Here is a 26,749-nt window from a genome sequence, read left to right on the forward strand (position 1 = left end):
CTGATCTGATCGAATGACATCCGAGTTCTCTTTTTGCCCTGAGATTGACCGTGAATCAGAGCTCTCTCCAGATACAAGCCAAATCTGGGAGGAATGAGGGTGGGAGACACAGACATCCAAGCCTCCTATAACAGGCTGCCAGTCGTGGTCACTGTGCAGTGCCTCCCTCCTTCGCCCACCAACCCCCCCAGCTGGTCAGGAGACCTATGCCAGCCACGGAACCCTCACAAAAGAACCACCTGGGTGGCTTCTGGGCCCTGGCAGGAGAGACCCAGGGCAAGGGGTGTTCCTGCTTCCTCCAGTCCGCTATCCGTCACACAGCAGAACCTCTTCTGTCAACAAGAAAGTCATCATCATGACAACAGCCCACCAACTACTAAAACACATTCCTCTAAACACACTCTAATGAGATGATCAATTTACCAGGGCACACAGATGACAGTCTGCACAGGAGGAGGTCGCCGGCCTTGCCAGGTCTCTGGACTTTGCTGGCCTTCTTTCCAGGGACAACTCAGCCACCTGAGGGGGGAGGCATCGGGAATGAGGTCGGGCTGAGGTTGAGAACCCAGGTGCCCGGTTTCCTAGGTGGGCCCCGTCCAAGGCAGTCTAGCGTCGTGGTTAAACCCATAGCATCCTTCCTGGTTTGAATTCTGGCTCTGCCACTTACTGAGTGATGCCGACCTGGTCATTTAACCTCCTTGTGCCTCGGTTTCCTCATCTGTGCGTGGAGGTAGCAGCGCTTGGCTCACCCGCTGGCTGCGAGGATTACATTAAACCATTCAGGTGGCGACCCTAGCACAGCGCCCGGCATCTGTCAGCTGTTGTTACCGTGCACAGTCATGGGGGTGCAGCTGCCCCTCCCCGATGCCCCCAGCCCCAACAGGGGGAGGTCTGCATCCATTTGTCCCCTCTCCTGAAGGTGTCTGCGTGCGCCTGCCGAGCAAGAGAGCACGCTCTCGCCACGCCCTCCCTCCTGCTCTCCCCCTGCCCCCGTGTATCCCTTTGTTCATTCAGTAAGCATCCAGCTGTTCACTGTGGACACCACGGGCTGGATCAGAGCTGCCTTTCCAAACCTGCTCATTTTCTCAGTCAACCAAGAAGCAACCAAACTCAGCAAAAACACATTTGTTGTTTGTTTCCCTTGGTCTTTAGATGTTACCCAACGGAAGACAAAGCCCCCAGATTGAGTAATGGGAGAGAAAGCTTAACACCCCCAAAGCCTTGCTACATCTGGACTCTGCATACAGCTGCCAAGTTTCAAATGGATGTGCTATAAAATCACTGAATCATGGAGTTTCTCTTTTCTCACCCCCTCCTCGATGTAATACTTCCCCTGAAAACACACACACACGCACACACACACACGCGCACACGCACGCACACGCACGCACACACACACGCGCGCGCACACACGCGCACGCACACGCACACACACACACACGGGCAGGTTGCTGATGGAAACACTAACAGACTCTCAGCTGTGACATCTGTTCAGTGTGATCTCAGTCCCACCAGCTACATCAAAGCGGCCCCCCTGCAACTTACTCAGCTGACATCACAAATGGGATTAAAATCATGTTTAATAGTCGGATATGACATAAACTATTTATACCTCTGGAGCCTGGTAGACTACTGAGAATTCATATCCTGCACATGCAGAGGAGAGGGGTGAAGAGACGAGCATGGGCACCTCTGGGCCTGGGGTGGAAGCACAGGTGAGACTGGCAAGTGTGGAAGCTTCCCAGGGCCTGTTCGCTTGGGTACCGAGCATGTTGCGAAGAGGTAGGGAAGCTGCAGGAGAGTGGTGCCCACAGGATAAACTGAGAAGGGCAGCTCTGTGGTGGAGAAGGGGAGCAGGCAGCCCGGAGGGGGTCCTGCATCAGGTGTGTGCCCCATCTCCCTGCCACCAAAGCCTCATCGCTTTATAAAGCACATCCAGGTGGGGGCAGACCTCCTGCAACTACCCCGCAGGTTCTGTGGCGGGTTTCTAGAGGCCATTGAACTAGCCCTGGAAGCCGGTGGTCCTCGGCTGGGTGGGCCGGCACCAGGGTGACGGGCAGAAGCCGGGATGAGGCTGCAGGGTTCTGGGGGTGCAGCTCTCCTGGGAGGTGTGGGGAGAGCTCTCACGGAGAGTCCTGGCCACACATCTTTGGGACCACTGGAATTACGCTTTAGAAACCAAGATTGAGATCACTGAAGTACTTCCCCGGTAATTAACGCTCCAGAAAAAGGCAGACAAGACAGCTGTTCCAGTAGCAGAAGCTCGTGGTCCCCAACCAGAACCCGGGGATAATGTGGGGAGAACAGCCCCAGCTCAGTCTCTACCTGCTGCTCAGGAGCCAGCATTCTCTCCCATGTCTTAAGCTGTCTGCAGACCCCAGCCCAGACCCTGTGGGTCATCTCCCTGCCCCGGTGCCCCAGCACTGGCAGCTCGAGCACCAGCAGGGCACAGGGAGGCCAAGTGGCCAAAGGATCCCAACTCCGGGGAGGGGGGGTGAGGCTCCGTCCACGGCTGGGCGTCTGCACAGACGACTCTCTGAGGGGCTCGGGGACCACCCTGTCGTCTCAGCCAGGAGCTGGGCCAGGCGGCTGGGGTCTCGCTCCCCCGGTGGTACCCTTCACATGCACTTAGAGGGGTCAGCGTTTTCTCGATGGTCTCTGAGAAACCGACTTCCTCACTCCTTTTTCTGAAAATGGGCTGAACCCCTGGAAAGTTCTCATGCCCTTCCAGCACATTGCCGTGCTTACTGGTGAGGTCGGGCTAGAAGACGTGGCCCCGGGGCCTGGCTAGGACACAGGGACCAAGCTGCCCTCTTCAGTCAGCCTGGAGCCGAACTCCAGCCGGACCTCCAGGACCCGACAAGGAAGAAGGGCGGGCACTGGCTGTCATCGCCCCTCCCCTGAAGCGCAGATGCCTGGGGTGCTGGGGCCTGGGCGCGTGCCCAGGAGCTCGAGGATGCCCAGCTTTTAGAGCAGGTGCCGAGGCTGCTTCCCTGGAGCTCAGGAGGGCCAGGCTGCCTTGACGCCTCTCTCTGGGCTGATTCCCCGCCTCTGATCTCTGCTGTCGATCCCTCCTCCTCTTGTTCCCATCTCTAGGTCACTCCGTGTCTGTTTCTTCCTCTTTTCTCAGTTTCTCATCATTTTGTTTGGTCTTTCTCCCCAGCACCCTATCATTTTCTGTCTCCATCTGTTTAGTCTCCCTTGGTCTTTTTGCCTTAAGTCTAAATTTTTTGTCTGATTGTGTGTCTCTGTGTACATGTCAGTCTCTCTCTGAACCTGTCCATCTCTGCTCTCTGCTTCTCTGGGTTTCTGCCTCTTTTTCTTAGTCTGCCTCTGCACTTTCTCTCTCTCTCCCTCTCTCTGTGTGTCTCTCTCTCTGTGTATGTCTCCCTCTCTATGTCTCTCTCTCTCCCTCCCTCATCTCCATGTCTCTCCTACGTAGGCGTCTCTCTGCCTGTCCCCCCCCCTCCCTTCGGCACGGATCTGTGTGTCCCTGTGTCTCCCTGTCTCTCTCCCCCTCTCTGACTTCTGTCTCCTCTACCTCCGACCATTTCGCACTTCAGAGCTGGGCTTCTCATCATGTTGAGTGAGAAAGACGAGCCCAGCCTGGGGAGCTGAGGGCTGGGTGACACCAGTCAGCACTCAGCAGAGATGATTAGGTGGATGAAAGGGTGTAAATGCCACTTTCAAGGCAACAGATGCACCAGAACCTTTACACAAAGAGACACGAAACAGATACTTCAGAGACAGAAAGTTAGTATTTAAAGGGGCTTAGTGTCCACATCCCCCTCTGGCCTCTGCACCCCCTCTTCCCACCTCTCCTTTCTGCAGTGGTTTGTTCTCCCAAAGCTGGAAGGTGGACAGTACGCTCTGAGGCCCAGGCAGCCCTGCTTCCTGGCTGACCGTTCGTTTAAACACCGGCCTTGAATCCACAGCGGGAGCCCTGACCCCACCGCCAGACGGCCTGAAATCCGGCACTTCCAGGGAGGGAGGGAGCCCCCTGCCAAGGCCCCCAACTTTCTGGGGACCCCCAGGGGAGTGGCTGCTCTGAGGGTCCCAGGTGGTGGAATCACTGGCCTTTACCCTCATGTCCTCCTGGGGATTCAGCCCCCAAACCGTGAATGCAGCTCCCCATCTGCAAGGACACCTCTTCTCTCTGCAGACCCCCCACTTGTCAACCTGTCGGTGGAGCCACAGCCAGTGCTGGAGGACAACGTGGTCACGTTTCACTGCTCTGCAAAGGCCAACCCTGCCGTCACCCAGTACAGGTAAGAGCCCTGCTGGGGAGGCCCACACCGTGGCGCCCTGCACACCCCTCCTTGTCACAGGGGCATCACCTGTGGTCCTGGGCATCCAGCACGGTGCCTGGTCCACTGTGGGTGTCCTCAGCACACCCGTTCACCCCTGGCCAGGTGGACTTCTCCTTTCCTTCATGAGCACACACTCCCCTCCTCTGAGGCAGAAGATTTCACTCCTTCTGTTTGAACAGCTTGTTTACCCCTTATTTCTGAAAGGAGGGAAAGAGGCTCAGGGAAAAAAAGCTGAAACAGCCATGAGAACGAGCATGATCAATCAGCATCTGGATTCTAGTCCTGTGCTCACCAAACCGTTCTCCTGGGGGCGTCGGGTCTCCGGGGCAGCCAGCCCTGAGCGGCGGGTACCCAGAATCCGTCATACCCACCGCCCCTGTGCAGCCTTTGCTCACCACACTGATAAAAGCATCACTTCTTTGTGCATGCCTGTCTTTCCCTGTTGACCGAGCTTCTTGAAGGCGGGCCCGCAGTTTGGTCACCTAACAGCTCTCAGTGGAGCACTTGTGTGGCAGGCCCTCGGCGCTCCAGGACATTAGCTCGCAGACTCCGTAAACACGTAGAGCAGCCCCTCTGGGCACCCTCCTGCCCGGGCACCATCACCACCCAAGACTTCCAGACACAGAGTGGCCTCAGAGGTGCTCCGGGGGCTGACTCAGACACTCCCCTCCTTGAGGCATCTGTGCAACTCACCATAGCCCTCACTCTGCCCCGTCCCTTCCCCCAGCCCACACCTGATGGAAGAGCCTGGTGTCGCCTCCACTGTCGAGATGGGCTATGAAGCCCCAGCATGAGCCAGTGCCAGGAATGCTGATGGTCCCAGACTAGGAAACAAGCCTGCCAGTGGGAGTGGAGGACAGGGGAGACGAGAGGCAGTGCGGCCCCAGAGGGCAGAACTTGAGGAAGTGGGCCAAAGAGGCAGCCAGAGATTCGGGCTGGACATAGGTGGTGCCCCCTGCAGTGCGGATAATTAACGCTGGAACCGGAGACCAGGAAAGGCTCAGAGTCTTTATCCTTGAGAATATTTTTAAGTAGGATGAAAACTCATCTGTCCTGTCGATCTAACCAGTCACTGGGCTAGAGGCAGGAGAAAGAGCAGACGGCCTTCAGGCTCCCTGGAGTCCTACAGCCCCTTAGGTCCAGGGGGCAGGTCTGGTTTGACTGGGACAAGTGACAAAGGTGCAGAAGGAGATGCCCAAAGAGTCTCTGTTTTTTTTCTGAGCTTCCACCCTGTACCTGCAAGACCTGGGCTCCATCAACAGGTGGGCTTCTCTCTGTTGTCTGCTCTCTGCTCACAAGCACTAAACACCAGGCACCATCTGCCCAGAAAAGACCTCTAATGCCAGTTTCCCTGGGCAGCCCTTCTCTCCCACTGACCCCCCGGGCAGGCACACCCACATTCACCCTCACATCGTTGACAATAATAAGGTATAAATCTCCGTATGGAGAGGTCATCAGAAAGCAAATGTGGCAAGATACTAACAACTGGTGGATCTAGGTGAAGGGAATATGGCAGGTACTTGGGCCATTCTGGTGACTTTTCTATAACTACAAAGTTATATTTAGCTTCCTAACTAAAAAGTGAATGAGCCAGGACGTGCAGGTTTCCCCAGGCTCTGGGCACCTGTGGTTCCCCTCCATCCGCATCCTTCCCTGCAGCTCAGAGCCTGGGTCAGCTCATCACACACAGAGGAGGAGCCAGAGGTTCAGGCAGGGCCCCTGCAGATACGCACCTGTCCTTACTTGCCACCTTTCCTCCTGAGCTTCCGATTAGCCACAGGCCCCAAAAAGGCTTTGGTGCAAATCAGGCTCCCTCCAGGACTCCAGAGGCTCTCAGGGAGCCCTTCTGGGCTCCAGAAAAATGTGGGAGAGCTGGGGTGGCCCGGGAGGAAGGGGGTGCAGGGGCCATGGCAAGCGGAGGCAGACGTCTGTGCCCACCCCCAACTGGCTCAGCCCCTTGGCCTCAGGAAGGGCTCACCCAGCAGGCAGATGGTCCTTCTAGACGTGGTGTTGGGATCCGAGAGGAAAAGCCTTGAGCAAATCTTGGCACGTAAGCACATCGATTTTTCCCAGCTGACTTTGACAAGACTAAGGGGTCTTTTTTTCTTAACTTCCTTTGGTCTTGATTGCTTCCTCCTGTTCCGCATAAGAGGCTGTAATCTTGGAAATTAGAGATATGCCCTCGTCCGCCCCAGCACCCAGCAAGGGGCCCTGGGAGGGTGGGGGGGGGGCAGGGGAGCCCCTCCAGCTGGATTCAGCGGTCACTTCGGCTGCCGCACTGGACCAGCGGCCCCGGGGCGAGCAGAGCAGGCCCACACACACCTGAAGCTCATCTCTTCCGGCCTCTCTGCTCCCCTCTGAGGCTTTCAGGGCCACCCCACCCGGGCAGGTGACAGGGCGGGTCCCACCGCCCAGAGTGGAAGGCAGGGTTATTGAGAACAGCCTGTCAGCCTTGACACACCAGCCTCCCGATTGTGTGATATAAATAATTAATCCTCTTACATTCGCTCTTGCCAAATTAGACATTGATTGGGAAAGGTTTAATCTGACGCCTGTTTCGAGGCGGTGACAGCAGCAGTGGCAGCAGGGGCGTAGGTGGGTGGTGGGAGAGGGAAGGGACAGGAGGAAAGAGGAGAAGGAGGAAGTGAAGCTGGAAAACAGAAGAGAGATGGGAGGCGAGACGGGAGCGGGCGGGACTTGCATCCCGACTCCCCCCTGGTCGTGTGACCAGCTGCTTCAGTGAGTGGTTTGAGCTGCTGGAAGGGATGCCTACGAGGGACTTTCTGGTGCGGGAGGGGAATAAACATGGGGAAGAGAAAGACTGGCTGAGTGGGATGTGAGCAGGGCACTGTGGGGCGCCCCCCAAGGCTCAGCCCCACAGCTGGCCTCCTGTGGCCCTGGGAGAAGATGGCCTAAGACTTCCTTCTGCCCCCCCTTCACCTCCAAGGTGGAGACGGGCCCTGGGGGCTGAAAGCCGCAGCCACACAGCCATCCGGCATCCCTGAAGTCTCCCTTCTTTGGCTCTGAGAGGGCAGGCCAGCCTGCTCTGGGGAAGAGGAGACCCGTGTGGCCTGGATCACTGGGCTCCGGTCCTGAGGATGCCCCAGCAGCTCTGAGATCCTCAGGGCCCCAGTGGTGGAGCTTTCACCCTTCTTACACTATGAGAGGCCCCAGACAGGTGGGGAGAAAGCCCCCTTTGCCCCAGGAACCCCCCGATAATGGAAGAGGACTGCCCAGCAGAGCCTGCTCGCTGGGGCCAAGCCCACCCCTGTCCCAGCATCTGGAGCTGTGGGCAGGCAAGAGCAGGGGTCCGGGCAGGGCAGGAGGGGCTCACCCGCCTCCCCCCAGCCCAGCCAGCTGCCTGCCCCACCCCTCAGCATCCCACCGCCTAAATCTTCACTGCAGCAGGGTAGACAGAGTAGGGGCTGGACACCGACCCCCGACCGTGTGTCTGGGACTGAACTCAGCCACCCCAGGCGGGAGCTGTACCTGACTATTAAGTCTGGTCATTAAATTAAAGTTAGAGATTGAAATGATTCATGAATAATTCATAATAGCTTGTCGGGAAGCTCCTTCGGCTCTCGGGGAGCTATGGTTTGCTCTGTTGTTAAACTATAATTGTTATTATTAGTTGTCTTCTTAATAACGACCCGATGTTAATTTGAGATAATGACCACATGGTGCCAGCCTGATGCTCCCTGCTGTGCCGGGAGACGGGCAGCCTCCGGCCAGACGGGCAGGCTGAGTGGGGGCCGGTGGAGGGAAGGGCAGGAAGGGCAGGAGACGGGCCTCTGTGGCCCCAGGGTAACGACTACAGGGCCAAGGTACCTGCCCAGCTCTGGTAAAGACATGCACCCCAAAACAGGCCTGAGCCACAGTAGGAAGAGCCTGGTCGGAAGTTCTGTGAGTTTTAAGAAGTCTTATCCACAACAGGAGTAAAGCAGGGGAAGCTCTGAACTCTCTCTCCTAAGGCATCTGTAAGGAAACCCCAGCCGCAGGCACACAGGCACACACCCCCCTGGCCGCACTGCCCCACAGGTAGCAGGCTGCCCAGCTACCGGTCCAACGCGGTGATCACCGCCCCTGAGCCGGTCCGAGACGCAGATCAGCCAATTGGCCCAGCAAAGAAGTCAGCACAGCTGTCTTCCCATCCCCCCTCCCCCGCCCCCATCAAACCAGTGCAGATGGAGCCCAGGCCTCTGAGGGGCAGAGCCTGGGTGGGAGGCAGAGGCTGGGCAGGAAAAAGAGCAAGTGCCATGGGGGAGGCTGAAAGGGCTTTCAGAGAGAGAGGGACACCATGAGGGGACCGCCCCCCGCAGGGACAGGGGTCAGGACAGGGGGGACGGAGAGAGCTGACCGAGTTGGGGAGGGAGCAGTCAGGACCACTGCTCACACCTCTCCATCAGCTTCTCGCCTCGTCTGGAAATCAAGCTTCCTGAGCCCCACGCGTGTGTACACACGTGTACGTGTGCGTGCGCACAAGAGTGCACGCGTGTATGGGCACACACCATTAGACCTGGGCCCCTTCGGTCATGGATTTGGCTTCCTTCTTTTCCAATGTGGCCCAGGACGGTCCCCCGCCACCCCCGAGAGAGCTCAGAGCAGCAAGAGGGCCAAGCGGTTTGGGGACTGACAGCTGGGTTAGCCATCACCTGGCCAGCCAGGTGCGCTGACCCACTGAATAGTCAACCCACCTCCCTCCAGAATAACCCACTAGTCGAGTGCTGCCGGCTGCCTGGTGACCCACGGACCAGAAACCACTGCCCCCGTCACCAACCCCACACCCCTAGCCCTGGGAGTAACCCCTCTGCGGAGGGTTCCCCTGAGGGACCGCTCGGAGGCCTGCCCCACGCCGCCCCTCCCTGGGCCTCGTTCTTCTGCGGGATGGATGCGTCCGGCTCCCAGGGAGAAGAGCCCCCCGGGCGGGAAGGACGCCCTCGCCACCGGAGGTCCACATCAGCCCGGGGGCCTGCGTTGCAGGTGGGCCAAGCGGGGCCAGATCATCAAGGAAGCCTCCGGGGAGGTGTACCGGACCACCGTGGACTACACGTACTTCTCAGAGCCCATCTCCTGTGAGGCGACCAATGCCCTGGGCAGCACCAACGTCAGCCGCAATGTCGACGTCTATTGTGAGTGGCTGTTTAGGGCCTCCCGGGCACACGGGCACTGGCTGGGCGCTGCTCGCGGCAGGCGGAACCGCCGTGGCCTCGTTGCACGTGACAGAAGAGTGCCTCAGAGGCTCGTAATCCGTGCGCTTTACGAAAAGGTTCCCTCATGTTTATCTCGACCCTCATAGTCACCGAGGGAGGGGACTTCCCTGGCGGTCCAGTGGTTAGGACCCTGCACATTCACTGCCAAGGGCGCGGGTTCAATCCCTGGTCAGAGAGCTAAGATCCCACAAGCCAGGCGGCGTGGCCAAAAAAAAAAAAAAAAAAAATCACCCAGGGAGGCTGGACTTCTTATTCCCAGTACCCAGATGAGGGGATGGAGGCCCAAGGTCACGCAGCGAGTAAGTGGCAGAATGAGGACTGAAAAGGGTCCGCCTCTCATCAGGGGCTCCCCCTCTTCCCCAGTGGCCAGGAAGGGACCCTCGGGGAAACAGCCCACAGCTGTGTTCACAGCGTTGAACATCAGCTCATCCACTGCCCTTTACAGATTTAGAAGCACTTTTGCAAACTTTATGCCTGACCGCCCCCTCGCCCGTCCGGGCCTCAGCAGAAAGTGCTATGACTCCCTTTTTGCACCAAGGGACTCATCTGGGTCTCCTGACCCTGATTTCACACCTTCTGCTCCCTGAAAACAGCTGTCTGCACACCCTCCCGTCACCACCCCTGAAATCCCAGGGCTGCACCCACTCTGGGAAGCAAGGCTTGGTCTGCAGGGCACTCGGGTTAGGGCGGGTGTAGGGCAACAGAGCCAAAGGCCACCTGCTTCGTGGATTGAAAAGGAGGTGGGGCGGGGCTGGACTAGAGAGTAACCTGGGAGGGCGGCCGGTGCGGGGGGGCACCTCCAGGAGGCCTGGCCTCCCCACTCCTTATCTCAGAGCCCTGCAGTGGCCCTGCGGGGCCCTGGGTGGGCCCAGGGAGCTGGGCCAGACGCACAGGTACCTTGACTCCCGGTCACGAGGCTGAGGCCTGCAGGAGGTGGCCAGTTGACTTGAAGGCAGACACAGAGAGATTCTGGGGTGGGGGAAGGACCCTCTGCCCCCACACTGGGGTCCGGGGGGCTTCCTGGGACCAGGACAGAGGGAACGGGATGGGAGAGCCCTTGGGGGCAAGTCCAGGCAGAAATTGGACCAGAGCCGCTTTTCGGGGCTGGTGCTGCCTACCCCCATGGTGGGCCCGAGGGAGGCTGGGCTGGGGGAGAGGGGTCTCCTCCTTACTGCCCAGACCCGGGCCCAGACCGGTAGAGGACTGACGCGGAACGGAAGGGAATGGGCCGGAGCGGAGGGACGTGGCACCAGTGGTTCCCCCTCCCCCAACCAGAATGGGGGAGGGGAGGCAGCAGCAAGGAGGGTCCCCAGAGCTCCCAGCCCACGAGAGCCCTGTCTCCTCCTTCCTCCCATCGCAGTCGGGCCCAGAATGACCACGGAACCCCAATCCCTGCTCGTGGATCTGGGCTCCGACGCCGTCTTCAGCTGCGCCTGGACAGGCAACCCGTCGCTGACCATCGTCTGGATGAAGCGGGGCTCTGGCGTGGTGAGTCCGCAGCTCAGACCCTGGAGGGCCCTGGAGGGGTGCGGGGTCCACAGTCCAGGAGGGAACTGCCTCCCGTGGCCCCTCTCACTCTTAGGTTGGGGACGTTAGCCTCCCATGTAAACTGAAGGACGGAAGGCCCCAGAAGGAGGAGAGGGAACCCCAGGTACCCACACGTACCCACCTTGGGTCTAAACACATTCAGCCAGTGCAGTTCTGCTTTATCCTGAGCCTTATAAGAAAAGCAGGTGGTCACCAAGATGCTGGGGCGAAAAGTCACTAGAAAGGCTTTTTAGCTTGCCCCAAATAGTTGTTACCCTTTAACTTTGGGGTTAAGCCTTGCTTTCTTCCTGTGTTCCTCTTTTAAAGCGTATGTGTTCTTTAGTGTGCCTAGGAGTTTCAGACATCCCTCCTCCCAGGAGGACCAGTGAGAGCCTTGGGCAGGGAAGCAGGGGGAGAAGCAGCAGAAAAGTGACTTCTGTGTGCCAAACACTGCACTGTCCTCTGAGTGTCACTGCCCCTATTACAGGGATCAGGAAAGAGCCTCCGAGAAGATAATTAACACCCAAAGCCACACAAGTAGGCACCGCTGAAGCCGGAACTCCCACTCAGAGCAGCTGTTGCCAAAGCCTGTTTTCTTTTCAACACGCCAAACCTCATCCCAAAGGGATATTGCAGATGACTCAGGAAACCAGACCTGGGACCCTCAGGGACGCTCAGCTGCAGGATAGCTTCACCCCTGGCCAGCCTGGTACAGGCTGGCCGACAGACCCCCTGGATGAGGAAGCCCTGGGGGCCCCAGCCAGGGAGGGCCCCTCCTTCTCTCTCACCCCACCCCTTTGCATTCCCACCCTTCAGGGCTGCCGCTGGGGCGGAGCATCTTCAGCCTCACGGGGTGCTCTGGGCCGTGGGCTCCCGCACCCGACAGCCCGCCGGGCACACTGTGTAAGAAGACTTCTGGCTCCCACCCCACCCCCTGTTGTTGCTGAGATGCTGGAGACCGTGTACCCTGCCACCCGGCCTGCCTCTCAGCCTTTCTGGTTCTGAGACAGAGAGCGTGGCCCCTGCCCTCGGGGTCTGACCCTCCCCACTCCTCCTAGGTCCTGAGCAATGAGAAGACCCTGACCCTCAAAACCGTCCGCCAGGAGGACGCGGGGAAGTACGTGTGCCGAGCTGTGGTGCCCCGGGTAGGGGCCGGGGAGCGAGAGGTGACCCTAACTGTCAATGGTAAGACCCCACTCGTGCCAGGGCAGGGCTGGAAGGGGGCCAAGAGGGTCCCTGGTGTTGCCCCAAGGGGCACACGTGGGTTCTGGGCCTCACATCCACCTCCAACTGTGGGTCCATAGTGATTACATCCACCTGTTCCAGTCCGTGTCAGAGCCCAGCCCTAGGATGACGAAGGACCTGGGTGGTTCTCTGGTCACCTCCCTCCTCTGTGTTCCTTCTAAGGGGTCTCATCCCTAAAAGTGATGGCTGATGAATTTATTCCTGGCCAGGAAAAAGGGTCCGAGAGCTACTGGGCAACCAACATAGATCCCATATCTACCCTTTGTCCATGACCTTGGCCCTGGCAGAGAATTTAAGGGGGCATCTCTGTGACTCCTCGTCTGCCTCTTCCCATTTTTAGAGCCATTCAGTGAGGAAGACCTGCCACCATCCCCACAGGGCCAAGTTCATGGGGGTCCCCTGAGGGCAGGGAACTTGTCTTATTATACGTAATAAGATCACCACAGCAGGAGAGTATTGCCATCTCTCTCCAAGAACACAGTGTGAGTTACCAGATGACTGGTACATGAGACATTTAGGGGACGGGGCCTGGTTGATGGGATGTAGAAGGTCACAGAGAAGCTGGGACCTAGCTCAGGTCAGACCCGAGAAGGCTGTGGCACCAGGATGGAAATTCGATGTCCCTGCCTTTATGTGTGCTTGGGCCACGCCGGCAACCGACGCTGCTGGTCTGAGAGGGTGAGGATGCTAATAAGACAGCTCCCTCTGTGTTTCGAAACATCCTCCTTCCGCTGGGTTTCGGTTTCCTTGTGAGGCCTCTGCTCCCGCATAGTCTGTCTCCCGATCAAGGCTCTGAGCCCCAAGAGGAACCAAGCCACAGACCCATGTCTGTAGGGCCTCTGCTTCCTGTTCCAGACCAGGGCCCTAGTGAGGGGCTGAGCCAGGGTCCAGAAATCAGCCCAGGTGGCGCACAGCTTCCTCTAGTCTCCGCTTTGCTAGAAACTAAAACCAGCTTGGTGCTGTCCCCATGAGCCAGCCCCTCTCCATCTCTTTCTTTGCCTCCCCCCTCCCCAAGAGTCGTGGCAGCCCCAGAGGGAGGGTGAATCTGCTCAGACCCCGGAGCCGTCTGTCCAGGGCAGATCCCTGACTCGGAAGCCTTCCTGCCTTTCCTACGTGTCCCCAGGACGCCACCAATAAATTGGCGCTGCAGGGCTAAAAATAACAGCATCTGATCGCACCTCCATGTATCCATGGCAACGTGGGCTGCAGCCTTTTCCTGCCGGCTCCAGTGTCTGACACTCGGCTCAGGCGCTAGGCCCTGGTGAAATCAGCGACCTCCCCAGCTGCCCGCCACCCGCTCTGGGAGGGCGCTGGGAGTCGTGCTGGCCCATGACTACGGCCAGCTCCGCTCCGATGGTCCTGTCACCGGCCGGGCTGGGGACCCTCAGACTCACGTGTGGCCCCCGGGGTCCCCAAGCCTGAAGCTTTTAAATGAGCATCCTCATTTCTGGGGAAAACACGATGGATAAAGGAAGGACTAAAATCCGTTGTCACTTTAGACTTTCAAGCATTTCCCAACAGGGATTCAAAGCGGTTTCTTGAGGAGGGAACGCACACCTCAAAGGGACATTCCTCTTGGATGGGACACCCCAGCCTGGGCCCTGGTGTCTATCCAGGGTTTAATCTGCACTCTCCAGGGTCGTTCTTTCCAACCCCCGCCTATGCCTCCAATCCTCTGACACAAGCTCCCCTAGGCTGCTAGGAAGAGAAACACCCAAGAGATTGGAGTGAAGGGAGGAGGCAGTTTGCTTGTTTCTGAATGAGGGTCATCATGCCCTGAGGCAGGAGGATGCAGGAAGTGGCCCACAGAGAGGAGCCTGCCAGCCGGCACATGCATGGACTTGGGAATGGACTTGTCTATACCTGTGTCTGGAGAATAGGTGGGGAGGGGTGGTGAAGCCCTTTGGGCAGGCCTGGACTAGGCTGAAGGAATCAACACTATGAACAAATCCAGAATGAGATGAGGTTCTCATCAAAATGCATCCCGGCCGGGAGATGACTGCTGGCCATCGCCCTTTGGGGAATAAACTGGCCCATGATTTGGCTCAAACCCGGGATTTGCAGGAAGGGGGAGATAAACCATACTACTGCTGTGTCCGGACTCTCGCACCCCCATCTACCCTTACCCCGATTCCTGTTTTCTTTTAAGAAGCCCTTAAATGTGTGTGCATTTACCTGATCGTTTTTAGAACAGCTAATGACACCGCCCCCCCCCCCACACCCCAGGGAAATCCTAGCTCCTGGGAAGTGAAGGGGAAAAGGTTTTACAGGATCATCGCTTTCAGCCCGGCAGCAAAACAAAGCGCCAACCAAGGTCCTAAAACATGAAGCCCTCCTGCCTTTTGGCCAAAGGCTTCTTGCAGCTAAGGTTCCTAAGAGAGGAACTCTGAAGGCCCCCTGAGGGTGGAAGCCCTTATCTCGAGGGTCCCTCATGTCTGCCTCTCCCATCTCCAAGACGTTTCCCTTCCCAGCCTAAATGCAGTCATTTGGGTTAGTTAACAGGCAGAACTGGACAGGAAGCACTGCTGGAATCCTGGTGGACCCTCCAGGCTGTCCGAGGTGGTAAATGAGCCAGGTGTCCCCAGAGACATCCATAAACATGACCCATACACGCACGCACGCCCGGGCGGGATAGGATAATGTCGGGGTCAGCTTTGGAGCTGTGGTCCCACCTGGGTTGTCCAGGTATGTATGTGGCGTGCAAAGCGATGAACTAAGGGATCTCCTGAGACACATGTGAGATGAAGTCTGTGAAGGTGCCAGCCCAAGCCATGTATGCCAGGTGGGTGGGGGAGGGGGGGTGATTCCCCGCTTCCCCGCTTCCCCGCTTCGTGGAGGAACATCTTTTACTTCCCTTCCTGCCTGGTTTTCCTGTCCTGCCGAGGACACCGGTTTGTTAGGCAAGCGCGCCCTCTACTGGAGATACAAGGGAATGGTTTGAAATCCAACAGCTGGCTGAGGCGGAGGTGACATTACAGTCCTTCCTCCCTGATACCTCCCCCACTCCCTTCGCAGGTGTACCGCCTCCTTCATAAAGGTTTCCCCACCTGCCGGGTAGAGTTCTTCTCTCCTGTGAAGTCGGTTAGCACTTTGCCTGGTGCTCACCTCCCCACCTCCTGTGACAGCTCTTGATGTCTCTGGGCGTCCTGACTTAGAGGCACTCACTCACAATCCCTTGAGACGTTTATGACTGAAGCCTCATCTATCTCTGAGTCCCCTGCCTCTCCCTTCACCTTGCATATACAGGCCTCCAGTAACTGTTTGCTGAACGACTGAATGAATGTATAAACTTCTGAACTTGCCAAGAGGGGCCCAGCCAGTGCCCACCCCCTCCCAAATCCCTGATGTGATGCTGTCTCCCCAACAGGACCCCCCATCATCTCCAGCACCCAGACCCAGCACGCCCTCCACGGGGAGAAGGGCCAAATCAAGTGCTTCATCCGGAGCACGCCGCCACCCGACCGCATCGTGAGTGCCCCGGGGCGAGCAGGGAGGGCCAGTGGCACGGCCTCCAGGCTGGGCAGCCTGGCGGGTCATCTGTGCCTGCAGCCGCTCCACCATCCAGCTGGTCATTCTTGCCTCTGCATTGCCTTTCCCCGTTGGGTAAAACTATTCCTGCCTTGTGTCTCTTGGAAAGGCATCACGAAGACAAAAATCATGGGCAGTCTCCTTTCTCAGGACAGGCTGTGCTCCTCGCCCGCGGGTGTATTTAACTCTTCTCTGCCTCTCAGCTGTGTGCCAACACAAATGGTTCTGACCAAATTCTGCATCTTGGGGGCAGAGGGCAAGTGAGGGCAGCAGAAGGGAAAACACGATTTCTTACCTTTCCTGGGTTCAAGGCCAGCCTTTAGCAAAATCGTAAATAGGATGCAGCTTATAGTCAGCAGACCTCTCTCTGCGCCTCCACAACCCTCCTCTGCTTTGATGCCCATGGAGAGCGCTGCCCCAGTTAGCAAGTTTTCCCTCTGAAAGCATCACTCCATTCTCCCCGCCCCTCCCTCAAAACCCTTGTCCCCGCAGTGCAGCTTGGGCCGCCTGACTGGCTCACATGTAGCCCTCCCAGGTATTTGCATTTGTAGAAGTGGGGGTCTCCCACCCAGGTTCCGCTGACACTGGTAGAAGCTGGGGCGGGAAAACAGAGAGGTGAGCATCTCCCCGCACTGTTGGGTGTCGGGGGAGGGGTGGAGACACTGTTGTCTGCAAGCCCAGTGCCCAGGCGGTCCTGCCGAAAGGCCGCCCAGGTCAAGTTCACAGGGCAGTCTCACCTTTCCCCAGGGCGGCAGCACCCGAAGGGGCGTGGGAGGCACACGCCAACAGCTAAGGTGTCACCCTGTAGATGGAGACCTTGTTAGAGCACTGGTGCGTTACACACTTCCTCAGGCATTCAGTTCATTCACTGTCTGAGTCACACAAAAATGGCAAGGGTCCACGCGTAGTACTAATGCCTACGCCTCCCTCTTCCCTTCACTCTAATCTTTTTAAAGTGTAAGTGTAACACGTGCTGGTGTCGATAATATCCTGTTCACTACTGAGCCTATTCACACTGTCTTCCTCTTCGTGGAAATGGAAGTCTAGGCCAGGGGTTCTCAACCTGGGCGGTTCTGCCCCCAGGGGACATTTGGCGACACCTGGAGACATTGTAGGGTGCAGCTAAACACCCCACAGAGCCCAGGGCAACACGGTGGGGCAGGCGGTGACAGTGTACGGGAAAGGGCTCTGAGAAGATGTAAACGCTCACCGGCCGAATCCAAGCTGCACTAAGGTTCTCACAAACGCAGCTCTCAGAGCGTAACGTTTGTACAAAGACACGCACAAAGTAACCAAACCAGACTCAGTCAGCCTGGGGCTGGCCTTCACCACCATCTGTCAGGGGCCCCAGCTGACGGAGGGGCTCCCATCGCCGCCCCAGAGCCCCTGCTTGCCTGGGAATATGTTCCAGCAAAAAGCCGCGTAAGGCCCCGTGTCGACGGAAATACCCTCTGAGGTGGCCCAGCCTCTGTGTGTGTACGTGTGTGTGTGCTACGTGTGGGGCGGTAGGTGTACCCGTGTTGTGACATGTGTGTGTGCTGTGTGCACACGTGTCTGTGCTGTGTGTTGGGACATGGGCGTACTTGTGTGTACACATGTTGGCACTGTGGGTGGGGCAGTAGGTGTACCCGTGTCGTGATGTGTGTGTGCGCACACGTGTCTATGCTGTGTGTTGTGACGTAGGCGTACTTGCGTGTGCACGTGTTGGCACTGTGGGTGGGACGGTAGGTGTACCCGTGATGTGACGTGTGTTTGCAGGCGCAGTGCTGTGCGCGCACGTGTTGTGGCGTGTGTTTGCGGGCGCTGAGCTGTGCGCACACGTGTTGTGGCGTGCGCGTCGACCTGTGCCGTGTGGCGGTGAGCGTGAGCGCGGGCCTGGCAGCGTCCGCCCGGGAGCAGGGAGGCAGCACGGTGGTCCTGGCGGGGCGGCTCTGGCAGGATGTCCTCCTAATTCTGCGCACCTGGGCAGGCCTGGTCCTGGAAGGAGAACGTGCTGGAGTCGGGGACATCGGGCCGCTACACGGTGGAGACGGTCAGCACCGAGGAGGGCGTCATCTCCACGCTGACCATCAGCAACATCGTGCGGGCCGATTTCCAGACCATCTACAACTGCACCGCCTGGAACAGCTTCGGCTCCGACACGGAGATCATCCGGCTCAAGGAGCAAGGTGGGGCTGCCAGAGCCACGGACCGCGGCCTCTCCCCGCGAGGGCAGGGCCCAAGCAAGGTCCTCCGGGGCCCTGGGGGGACAGAGCGCCTGCACTTGCGGGCGGGCCGGAGGCCCTTCCTCACCTGCCACACAGCCGCTGCCGGTCAGTCAGGCCCCCCGAGCCCAGGGGCACTGGCCTGCTCCAGAGCAAGCAGGAGGACAGCTGCCCAGGTGCTGGCCCCTCAGGAGGCGCCACGTTGACTAAAGGCCCTGGCTTCCCTGCTCTCAGCGGTTCCCTGGGGCCCTTTGGGGGCATGATCTCTGAGCAGTGTCCCCACGGGGATGCACCAGGATGCGCGTATTGGGGAACTTGGCCCAGCCCATTAAGCCAAAAAGCCAGTCCAGTTGCCCCAAACCCGAGGGTGCCCGTGCTAAGCTAAGGGGTGGCACTTGAGCTGTCCAATCCCTGGTGTGCAGGGGACTGGCCTCAGGCTGCCTGCAGCTCCCCATGGGGACACAGGAGACACTTGGAGCACTGTGCTCTGAAGGAGACCCCAGCCAGCAGGGCAGCGCCGGGCAGAAGGGCTCAGAGCTCGGAAGGACTCAGGCTCGGAGGGCGGGGGTCTCAGAGGGGCATGGAGGGGGTTCCAGAGAAATGAGGCAGCCAGCCAGTGGCACACCAGGTCCTGAGATGGGCTGCAGATCTAGCCCCTTGGCCAGCGGGGGTTAGTCCAAGACAGACAGGAACGGTCCAGGGGGCCTCGGCCCTGGCAGTCTCCGACCCCTCCAAGCTTAAGGCCCACCCACAGGCTGTCAGGCCTTGGAAGAGATTCTGGGCCAAGCAGGTGGTCTCAGCTGGGCCCCTGGGGCCGCAGTGCTACCCTGTGGATCACGCATTGCTCCCAACACCTCTTCCCTAATAAGTGCTGCTTTGCTAATGCTTTGCGCATAATTTGCATAATATCATCGACACATCATCCCAACCCTCCCAGTCCACCATTGCTTCCCCTCCGCGTCTTCCCCTCAGTGCCCCACCCCTCCACCCGCCCCTTAGTGTTCTCCCCCCCCCCTCCTCAGAGCCAACTCCCACCCCAGCCTTGACCTCTCTCTCTGGTCCCACCCGTCTGGAGTCCCTAAGTCAGTCTGAACGAACTCCGGGTTCGGTTCGGCCAGCCCGGATCTGTGGGGCATCCTGGAGATGTGATGCAGGAGGGAGCCCCCAACCACCCCAGACCCTCCAGAGGGCCGCCCCCGCTCCCATTCCCACCCCACCCTGGCCAGCCAGGCCCTGGCTGTGGACTCTTGCTTTATTTCCAAACAGGTTCGGAAATGAAGTCGGGAGCCGGGCTGGAAGCAGGTACGAAGGAGACATGAGACTCCCCGGGATGGGGGAAGGGGCTGCTGGGCTAGAGTGGGAGGGAGCCCAAAGTGTGGGTCGGGAGGCCAGGGCAGCCGCTAACTTCTCTGCCCTCCCCCATCTTGAGGCTTTAGTGCAGTCAGAGCAGCAGGGAGAGAGCCTCCAGGCAGCACGGGTCTAGAGACCCCGAGACCTGTCTCCGTTGTTGCTGCCCCCCCGCAGGCTCCTGGCAGCCCAGGGCACTTGCTCCTCCCCCGTCTTTCCTCCCACCCCTCCTCTTCTGAAGCCCTGACTCCTCCCCCTGGGGTCAGCTCACCCCCACCTGACTCCGCTTCTCACCATCATCACCAGCTTGGCCATCGCTTCCAAGAACACCTGGGCCGCCCAGCCCGGCTGTGGCCTGCGTAATCCATGCTGACCCCGTGCTTTCTGCTGGCTGGCTCCTTCCCGCACTCCTGCATTCCCCGTGGAGCTGTCATCTCACCACCGGGCTGAGGCCGCTGGGCAGTGCCTCTCTCCCCGGGGATTTGGCAGCAAAAGGGGTCACCAGGCTCCCTGGGTTGAGTTGCTCTCTCTTGGGACCCCACAGGAGACAACTGCCCCCCACCCTCCAGGGAGAAACCCAGAAAAGAGAATCAGGACATGGCAAGCCAGACCCTACAGGGTCGGCAAAGGCCATGACGAAGATGAGGGGCCCCCTGCCCTAGTTCTCCCGCCACACCAGCCCAGGAGGCGCTTCAGCAAGTCCCTGGTGGGTCCCGCTCAGCCCCTCCCCTCTGGGCAGGCGGCCCCTTAAAGAGCAACAGGCCAGGCACAGGCCAGCTCAAGGCGGGCACACAATATCAACTCCTGCTGTGTTCTCCCTGACGCCCCTCAGGGCCACTCCTGGTACTGAGCTGGTGTCACCCTCTGTCTCCATCTCTTCTGTGCCTGCACCCTGGGTCCCCCGCCCAGGACCCTCTCCCTCTGCCCCCACCCACCCACTCAGGACAGTCCTCCAGATAAGATGGCTACCACCACGACCTCCCAGCTGTTAACAACTTAAGGAAATGCGGACGCCAGAGGCACAGCTGCCTTAGATACCGCTTCCCTGGTTCTCTGGTTTCACAGACCTTGAGGCCCAGAGAGGTTAAGGACCCTTCCACCGTCATCCTTTGGCTCTGAGCTCAGCTGAGACAAGACCCGAGTTTTCCAAGGGAATGCCCTAGGAATCTCGGAGAAACTGAATTCAACTCAAATCAATAAAATTCAAAAGCATGGAAGCAACGAACTTCCAACGCGGCTTTCCTTTCCTAGAGAAATTCAAACCTAGAGACAGGGCCGTCTCACTGTCAGAGCAAGCCCGCAGGGCTGGCGAGGTCAAGTCCATTGTCTCACCCCTGACTGTTGAGACCAGCCCAAACGCCTTCCATTTTCAGTCCCCGAGTGTTTGTCGCACCCACCTCCTCCCCGTCGCCTCCCGTGCGCCCCCTACAGGGGTCTCGGGCTCCAGTAGGCAGGTGATGAATGCACCAGTGTGCCAGTCCTGGGCTGGAAGGAGAGCCCCAGCCTGACGGCCAACACTGCCAACCGTTGGACACGCGCTCCTTCCGGGAGAGGGACCACACCCCCTCCCAGCAGCATCTCCAGGGGCCAGGGTCTGCGGGGTTCTTCCTTTCTTTTGCTCTTTAAAGAAAACGACAGTGAGAGGCGAGAGGCCAACCTCCAGCTCAGGACCGATACCTGGAGTCCCCAGTCATCCACACTGAGAGCGTGGGGTAGGGGCAGCAGCTGAGTCTCAAAAAGGAACTTTCCTATCCTTGTATCTGCTGCGGTCCTCCTTCCCACACAGACACGAGGGCAAAGGCTGGGATCGGTTTGGGTGCCAGGCTCTGTGCCAGCCTTTACCTGCCTGCATTCACCCATCTAAACCCCAGACGCGCCCCTGAGGCAGGCACTGTAATTATCCTATTTTACAGATAAAGAAAAGAGAGGGTAAAGTACGTTGCTCTGGGCTGTACAGAGGATGTGAGATTTGTAGGATGCCATGGGACGCAGTGTGTGGAGCTGGGCAGGATGAGGGGGGCAGATAAGAGGAGACGTGGATTTGCACTGGCTCTACTGTAGCTGTGTGTCCTTAACCAAGTCACTTGACTTCCCTGGACCTCAAGGTTTCCATCTATAAATGGGAGGCTTGGACTCTCTGAGCCCTAAGCTCTCCTGCCCCTGCATTCTCTAGTTCTAACCCCCCATGGACTACTCAGGGTCCCACATCATATGCTCAGGCCCCCTCTGCAGACACAGAAGGGTCAGGACTGTCTGGAAGAGCGCCCACCCCAGCCTAACATCACCCTCCCCACCCCCATCTCTACTTGGCTAGGGCAGGAGACAGAGTACAGGAACTCAGCAGGGAGGGAAGCTTTGCCTAGCTGGAGTTCCAGGTGCCTCTCTGGCGGGGTGGGGTGCCGGGATTCCTGCCCAGAGGACTGGCCCAGGAGAGGAGGGGGCAGGACTGGGCATCTCTCCTTAAAGAGGTGGGGGGAAGGACTTCCCTGGCGGTCCAGTGGTTAGGACTCCGCGCTTCCACTGCAGGGGGCACAGGTTCGATCCCTGGTTGGGGACGTGCATACCATGCAGCGCGACCAAAACAAAACAAAAAAAAAGAGGTGGAGGGAGCTGTGATCCTGCCCTCCAGCCCCTAAGACGTGGCCCCTGGCTGTTACCACCTGTGATGCCCAGGTCCGGAGGGGAAGCTGCCTCAGACCTGAAAACTCTCTAAAAGCTGCTTGTCCATTGTCCACCCTCTGCACCTGGGCAAGGGAAGCGAAGGAAAAAGCGAAGCGAACAAACAGCGGCAGTGACCCTGGTCATTTTCCAAAGAAAAGCCAGGACTTAACGACTCTCCTGGTGTATCACCTCGGAGAGCTCAGCGTACCAACCTTGCCTCTCACCTCCCACGCTCCCCTCCCCTCCCTGTGTCTGCGTGCCTCTCTGCCCCCACCACTGCTGCCATCTTTCCCAGGTCTGCCCGCCCTCTCCGCCACACCATGTCCCGCCCGAGCTGACCCCTGTTGGACTGTGCCCGCGCCTGCGCAGGCCCCTGTGGCCTTTCCCAGGAGCGCCCACGCACCGTGGTCTGGCCCCAGCTCGGCAGGGGCTGCGCCCGAGGAGCTGGGTGAGATCTGGGGGGAGAGAGCGGGCTGCCCCAGCTCCCTCATCAGCCTGCTTGCTTCTCTCCCACAGAGGCTGTGCCGATGGCCGTCATCATCGGGGTGGCCGTAGGAGCTGGCGTGGCCTTCCTCGTCCTTCTGGCAACCATTGTGGCCTTCTGCTGTGCCCGCTCCCAGAGAAGTACGGGAGGGAGACCCGGGAGCTCAGGGAGGGGGCAGAGAAAAAGGCCAGCTTAGACTGCCCCGGAGTAAAAGCAGGAGTACAGCGAGCAGGGGCCCTACCAGTGCTGTGAGCTGCTGGGGCAGGGATGGGCCTCACGCATCTTTTCACATGCAGCGCTTTGCTCGGCATCTGCTACAGAGCGGGCGCTCCACTGCTGCTGAGCTGGACAGAAGTGAACTTCATGCAGCAGGGCCGTCAGCTAGCACCTCAAATTGAACATACATAGCACTCTCCACCCATCGGGAACTGTACTGAAACCCGGGGGTGGGGGGGTGGGGGGAGGTGATCTTTGCCCTCCAAGATCTGCTAGTCGAACCAGAAAAGCAGGCCACCCACACAGGAAAAAAAAAAGGGGGGTTCAGGGAATTGCTTTGGGGGGACTCCTAAAGGTCTTTTAGTTGTTAGTCATAAAGTGCTGGTGTTGCGCTTTTTTTTTTTTTAACATCTTTATTGGAGTATAATTGCTTTACAATGGTGTGTTAGTTTCTGCTGTATAACAAAGTGAATCAGTTATACATATACATATATTCCCATATTCCCTTCCTCTTGCGTCTCCCTCCCTCCCACCCTCCCTATCCCACCCCTCTAGGTGGTCACAAAGCACCGAGCTGATCTCCCTGTGCTATGCGGCTGCTTCCCACTAGCTATCTACCTTACATTTGGTAGTGTATATATGTCCATGCCTCTCTCTCGCTTTGTCACAGCTTACCCTTACCCCTCCCCATATCCTCAAGTCCATTCTCTAGTAGGTCTGTGTCTTTATTCCCATCTTACCCCTAGGTTCTTCATGACCTTTTTTTTTTTTTTCGTAGATTCCATATATATGTGTTAGCATACGGTATTTGGTTTTCTCTTTCTGACTTACTTCACTCTGTATGACAGTCTCTAGGTCCATCCACCTCACTATAAATAACTCAGTTTTGTTCCTTTTTATGGCTAATATTCCGTCGTATATATGTGCCACGTCTTCTTTATGCATTCCTCTGTCGATGGACACTTAGGTTGCTTCCATGTCCTGGCTATTGTAAATAGAGCTGCAGTGATGCACTCTTCACTCGTGTGTGCCTGAAGTCTCCGTCCTGGGCGTAGCTCTGAACTTACGTCTGCTAGACAGACACGTGGAAGGGTAAATGGGAGGGTGGAGACGGTGGGAACAATAGAGACTGTCTTGTGGTCCCGCCTCTTCGACCCCGTGACCCTGGGCAAGCCACAGCCACTCCAGGGCTCGGTTCTCTCCTGTGTAATAGCAAGGGGCCGGCTGATGTGACTTCCAGGGCCCCACCCGGCTCTGACATTCTATGAGCGGAAGGCACAAAAAGAATAATCAGTGTAAGCCTGCTCCTCCCTCTGCTTGGCAGCCTTCACATGTTGAAAGAAAGTTGCCTGTGTCCTCCCCTCCAAGCTGAGCAGCCTTGCTCTCTTGAGGGCCCCCAGTGATGCGGTCTCAGGCCCTCCCTCACCACGCGCTCAGTGGACATCATGGGGGAGCATATTTCAGCAGGAGTTTTCTAACAGAGCTCTCCAGGTATAAACCGGCTTCTTCCTCTAGAAGCCGTAAGCTCTCCATTACGGAAGAGTAAAGGACCATGGGATCTCAAGGTCCTTTCTAACAGATGTGTGATTCTCTGAACGGAGAGATCAGAGCCTGGTAGAGTAGGTCAGGGAAGACTTCTAGAAGGAGGTGAGAATTTAGTAGGATGACCAGGTGGCCGAATGGTTGGGGATGACCACCCATGCCACGGGAGAGGCAGGGAAAGCCTGAGGGTCGTGCAACCAGGAGCCAGCAGAGAAAGTACTCTGAGGTCCCAACAGCCCACGGCACGTCCAGACAGGTTCTATTACCAGGTGGGCCCTGAAACTGCTGAGTTCAGGGGCTGGAGGGGAGGGGAGAGCTTGACATCTCAGGCCCTAATGCCTGAGATGACAACTGATTCTGTCGTCTACACTTTCCTATTTTATGGCCAGATCTCAAAGGTGTCGTGTCAGCCAGGAATGACATCCGGGTGGAGATTGTCCACAAGGAGCCTGCCTCTGGCCGGGAGGCTGAGGAACCGCCCACCATCAAGCAGCGGATGGTGAGAATGCCATCTTATCCCCGCCCCGCCCCGACCTCTGCGCCCTGAAGCTCCCAGAACCAGAGGCTTCCTGATGCTCTAGATGCTCCTGACAAGCAGAGCATCAGGCAAGATGTGCTTCCCCCCCCATAACAGGCCAGGCACCTACAGGCAGACCTAGGAGACACTGTGGGTTGGGTTCCAGACCGCAATAAAGCTAGTCACGTGGAATTTTTGGTTTCCCAGTACATGCAGAAGTTACGTTTACACTATATACTGTAGTCTATTAAGTGTGCAATAGCATTATGTCTTTAAAAAGGTACCTATCTTAATTAAAAAATACGTTATTGCTAAAAACTGGTAACCGTCATCTGCGCCTTCAGTGAATAGTAACATCAAAGATCACTGATCACAGGGACGGTCCAGTGGTTAAGACTCCGCGCTTCCACTGCAGGGGGCGCGGGATCCCACGTGCCGTGAGGCGTGGCCAAAAAGAAAAGAAAAAACAAAAAGATCACTGATCACAGATCCCCGTAACAAAGACGATAATAATGACAAAGTCTTAAATTCTCAAGAATTACCAAAATGTGACACAGAGACACAAAGCGAGCCGCAGATGCTCTTGGGAAAATGGTGCCAAAGGACTTGTCCTCTGCAGGGTTGCCACAAGCCTTGGATTTATAAAAAATGAAATATTTGTGAAGCGCAATAAAACGAAGCGTGCTCGCATTCTCAGCCAACAAAGATTTATTGTGTGTCTACTGTATTGTGCTTGGGGTTCTCGGAGACTCAAAGGCATCTAAGATGCAGTCCCAGCTTTCAAGGGACCCATTGTCCAGTAGGGAGAGAAGATGTGTATAATTGCCATAAGATGTTGTGATATAACATATAATCCTCCACACATAGATATTATCAACATCCAGTACATGCCCTGCTCCCCCCATCTCCCCAGAAGTCTGCAACAAGCATAGGCTCCTCTTTGGGGACTGGATGGCTTTAAACTCATAATTTCTCCAGCAACCCCAAGGCCGCTTCTCCTCCCGAGCCCCCTCGATGGACCGTCACCCATCCATCTGTCCAAACAAAATCCCGGAAAACTCTGGTGCCTACTGTGTCACGGTTATAATATGTTGGAGTAGCAGCTGCAAGCAGGTCGGTCAAGAGCATGGGCCTCTCTGTGCTTCAGTCTCCTCTTCTAGGATAGGATGAAGGTCATGGTACATGGGGTCGGGGTGAGGGCTCAGTGGATGAACCCCTGAAGAGGCTGGAGCCAGTGGAACACAGTGAGGGCTCAAGGAACGGTCGCTATTTGCTTTGCTGTGAAATCACCTGTTTCCTTATCTGTCTCCACTAGATGGTGAGCAAGCTGCCTTACTCATCCCTGTGTCCCCAGAGCCTTCCACGGTCCCTGGCAGATGCTCACCAACGTTTAGTGAATTGAAATGACGTTTTCTCTGCTGCTCTTCTTCTATCCAGTTGATTTTCAGGTCCCGACAATTCCACTTCAGAATCTTTTCAGAGCTGTGCCCCTGCCTCTTCTCCACTATAACTCCTAAGTGCAGGCCTCACCACGGCTCCCCTGATCGATGACGGCATCCTCCCAAGTGGTCCCACATTCTAATCTTTCACCACTTTACTCTCCACCCTCCAGAGTCCCACAAAGGGTCCTTCTAAGATGCAAATCTGATCCTGTTACCGTCCTACTTAAAGACCCTCGGTGGCTCCAGATCTACCTGATATTCCAGCACCAGGCGGGTCATCAAGACCCTTCAGCAGGAAGCGGCTTCCGGCCTGTCCAGCCCCATCTTCCTGCCAAATGCATCCAGCCCTCCAACGCCCCAGAGAACTTGCAGTTCCCAGCCCTTGAGTCTTTTATACCTCGGAGGCTTTGCACTGCTCTTCCCTCGGCCTGTTGATTTTGTCTGTTGAATTTCACATTCTCCTTCGAGAGTCAGCTCAAATGTCACCTCCTCCACAATCTTCCAGGCTTGCCCCAC

General features: G+C 57.5%; 1 protein-coding gene across 2 annotated transcripts in view; it reads left to right on the plus strand.

The window, feature by feature from the left end:
* KIRREL3 (kirre like nephrin family adhesion molecule 3) overlaps positions 1-26,749 on the plus strand; it is a 547,075-nt gene that overhangs the window by 510,820 nt on the left and 9,506 nt on the right. The window contains exons 7-15 of one of the 2 annotated variants that reach the window (XM_029208638.1): positions 4,163-4,268; positions 9,291-9,439; positions 10,881-11,008; positions 12,106-12,232; positions 15,660-15,760; positions 17,790-17,988; positions 19,291-19,326; positions 22,549-22,656; positions 24,664-24,773. In XM_029208638.1, coding sequence (XP_029064471.1) covers positions 4,163-4,268; positions 9,291-9,439; positions 10,881-11,008; positions 12,106-12,232; positions 15,660-15,760; positions 17,790-17,988; positions 19,291-19,326; positions 22,549-22,656; positions 24,664-24,773 — 1,064 coding nt within the window. The remainder of the gene's footprint in view (positions 1-4,162; positions 4,269-9,290; positions 9,440-10,880; positions 11,009-12,105; positions 12,233-15,659; positions 15,761-17,789; positions 17,989-19,290; positions 19,327-22,548; positions 22,657-24,663; positions 24,774-26,749) is intronic. The other variant, XM_029208639.1, reaches the window with a different exon arrangement.

Source organism: Monodon monoceros, unplaced genomic scaffold, assembly GCF_005190385.1.
Source record: "Monodon monoceros isolate NGI ecotype Baffin Bay Population unplaced genomic scaffold, NGI_Narwhal_1 Super_Scaffold_7, whole genome shotgun sequence".
In the NCBI taxonomy this organism is placed as follows: Eukaryota; Metazoa; Chordata; class Mammalia; order Artiodactyla; family Monodontidae; genus Monodon; species Monodon monoceros.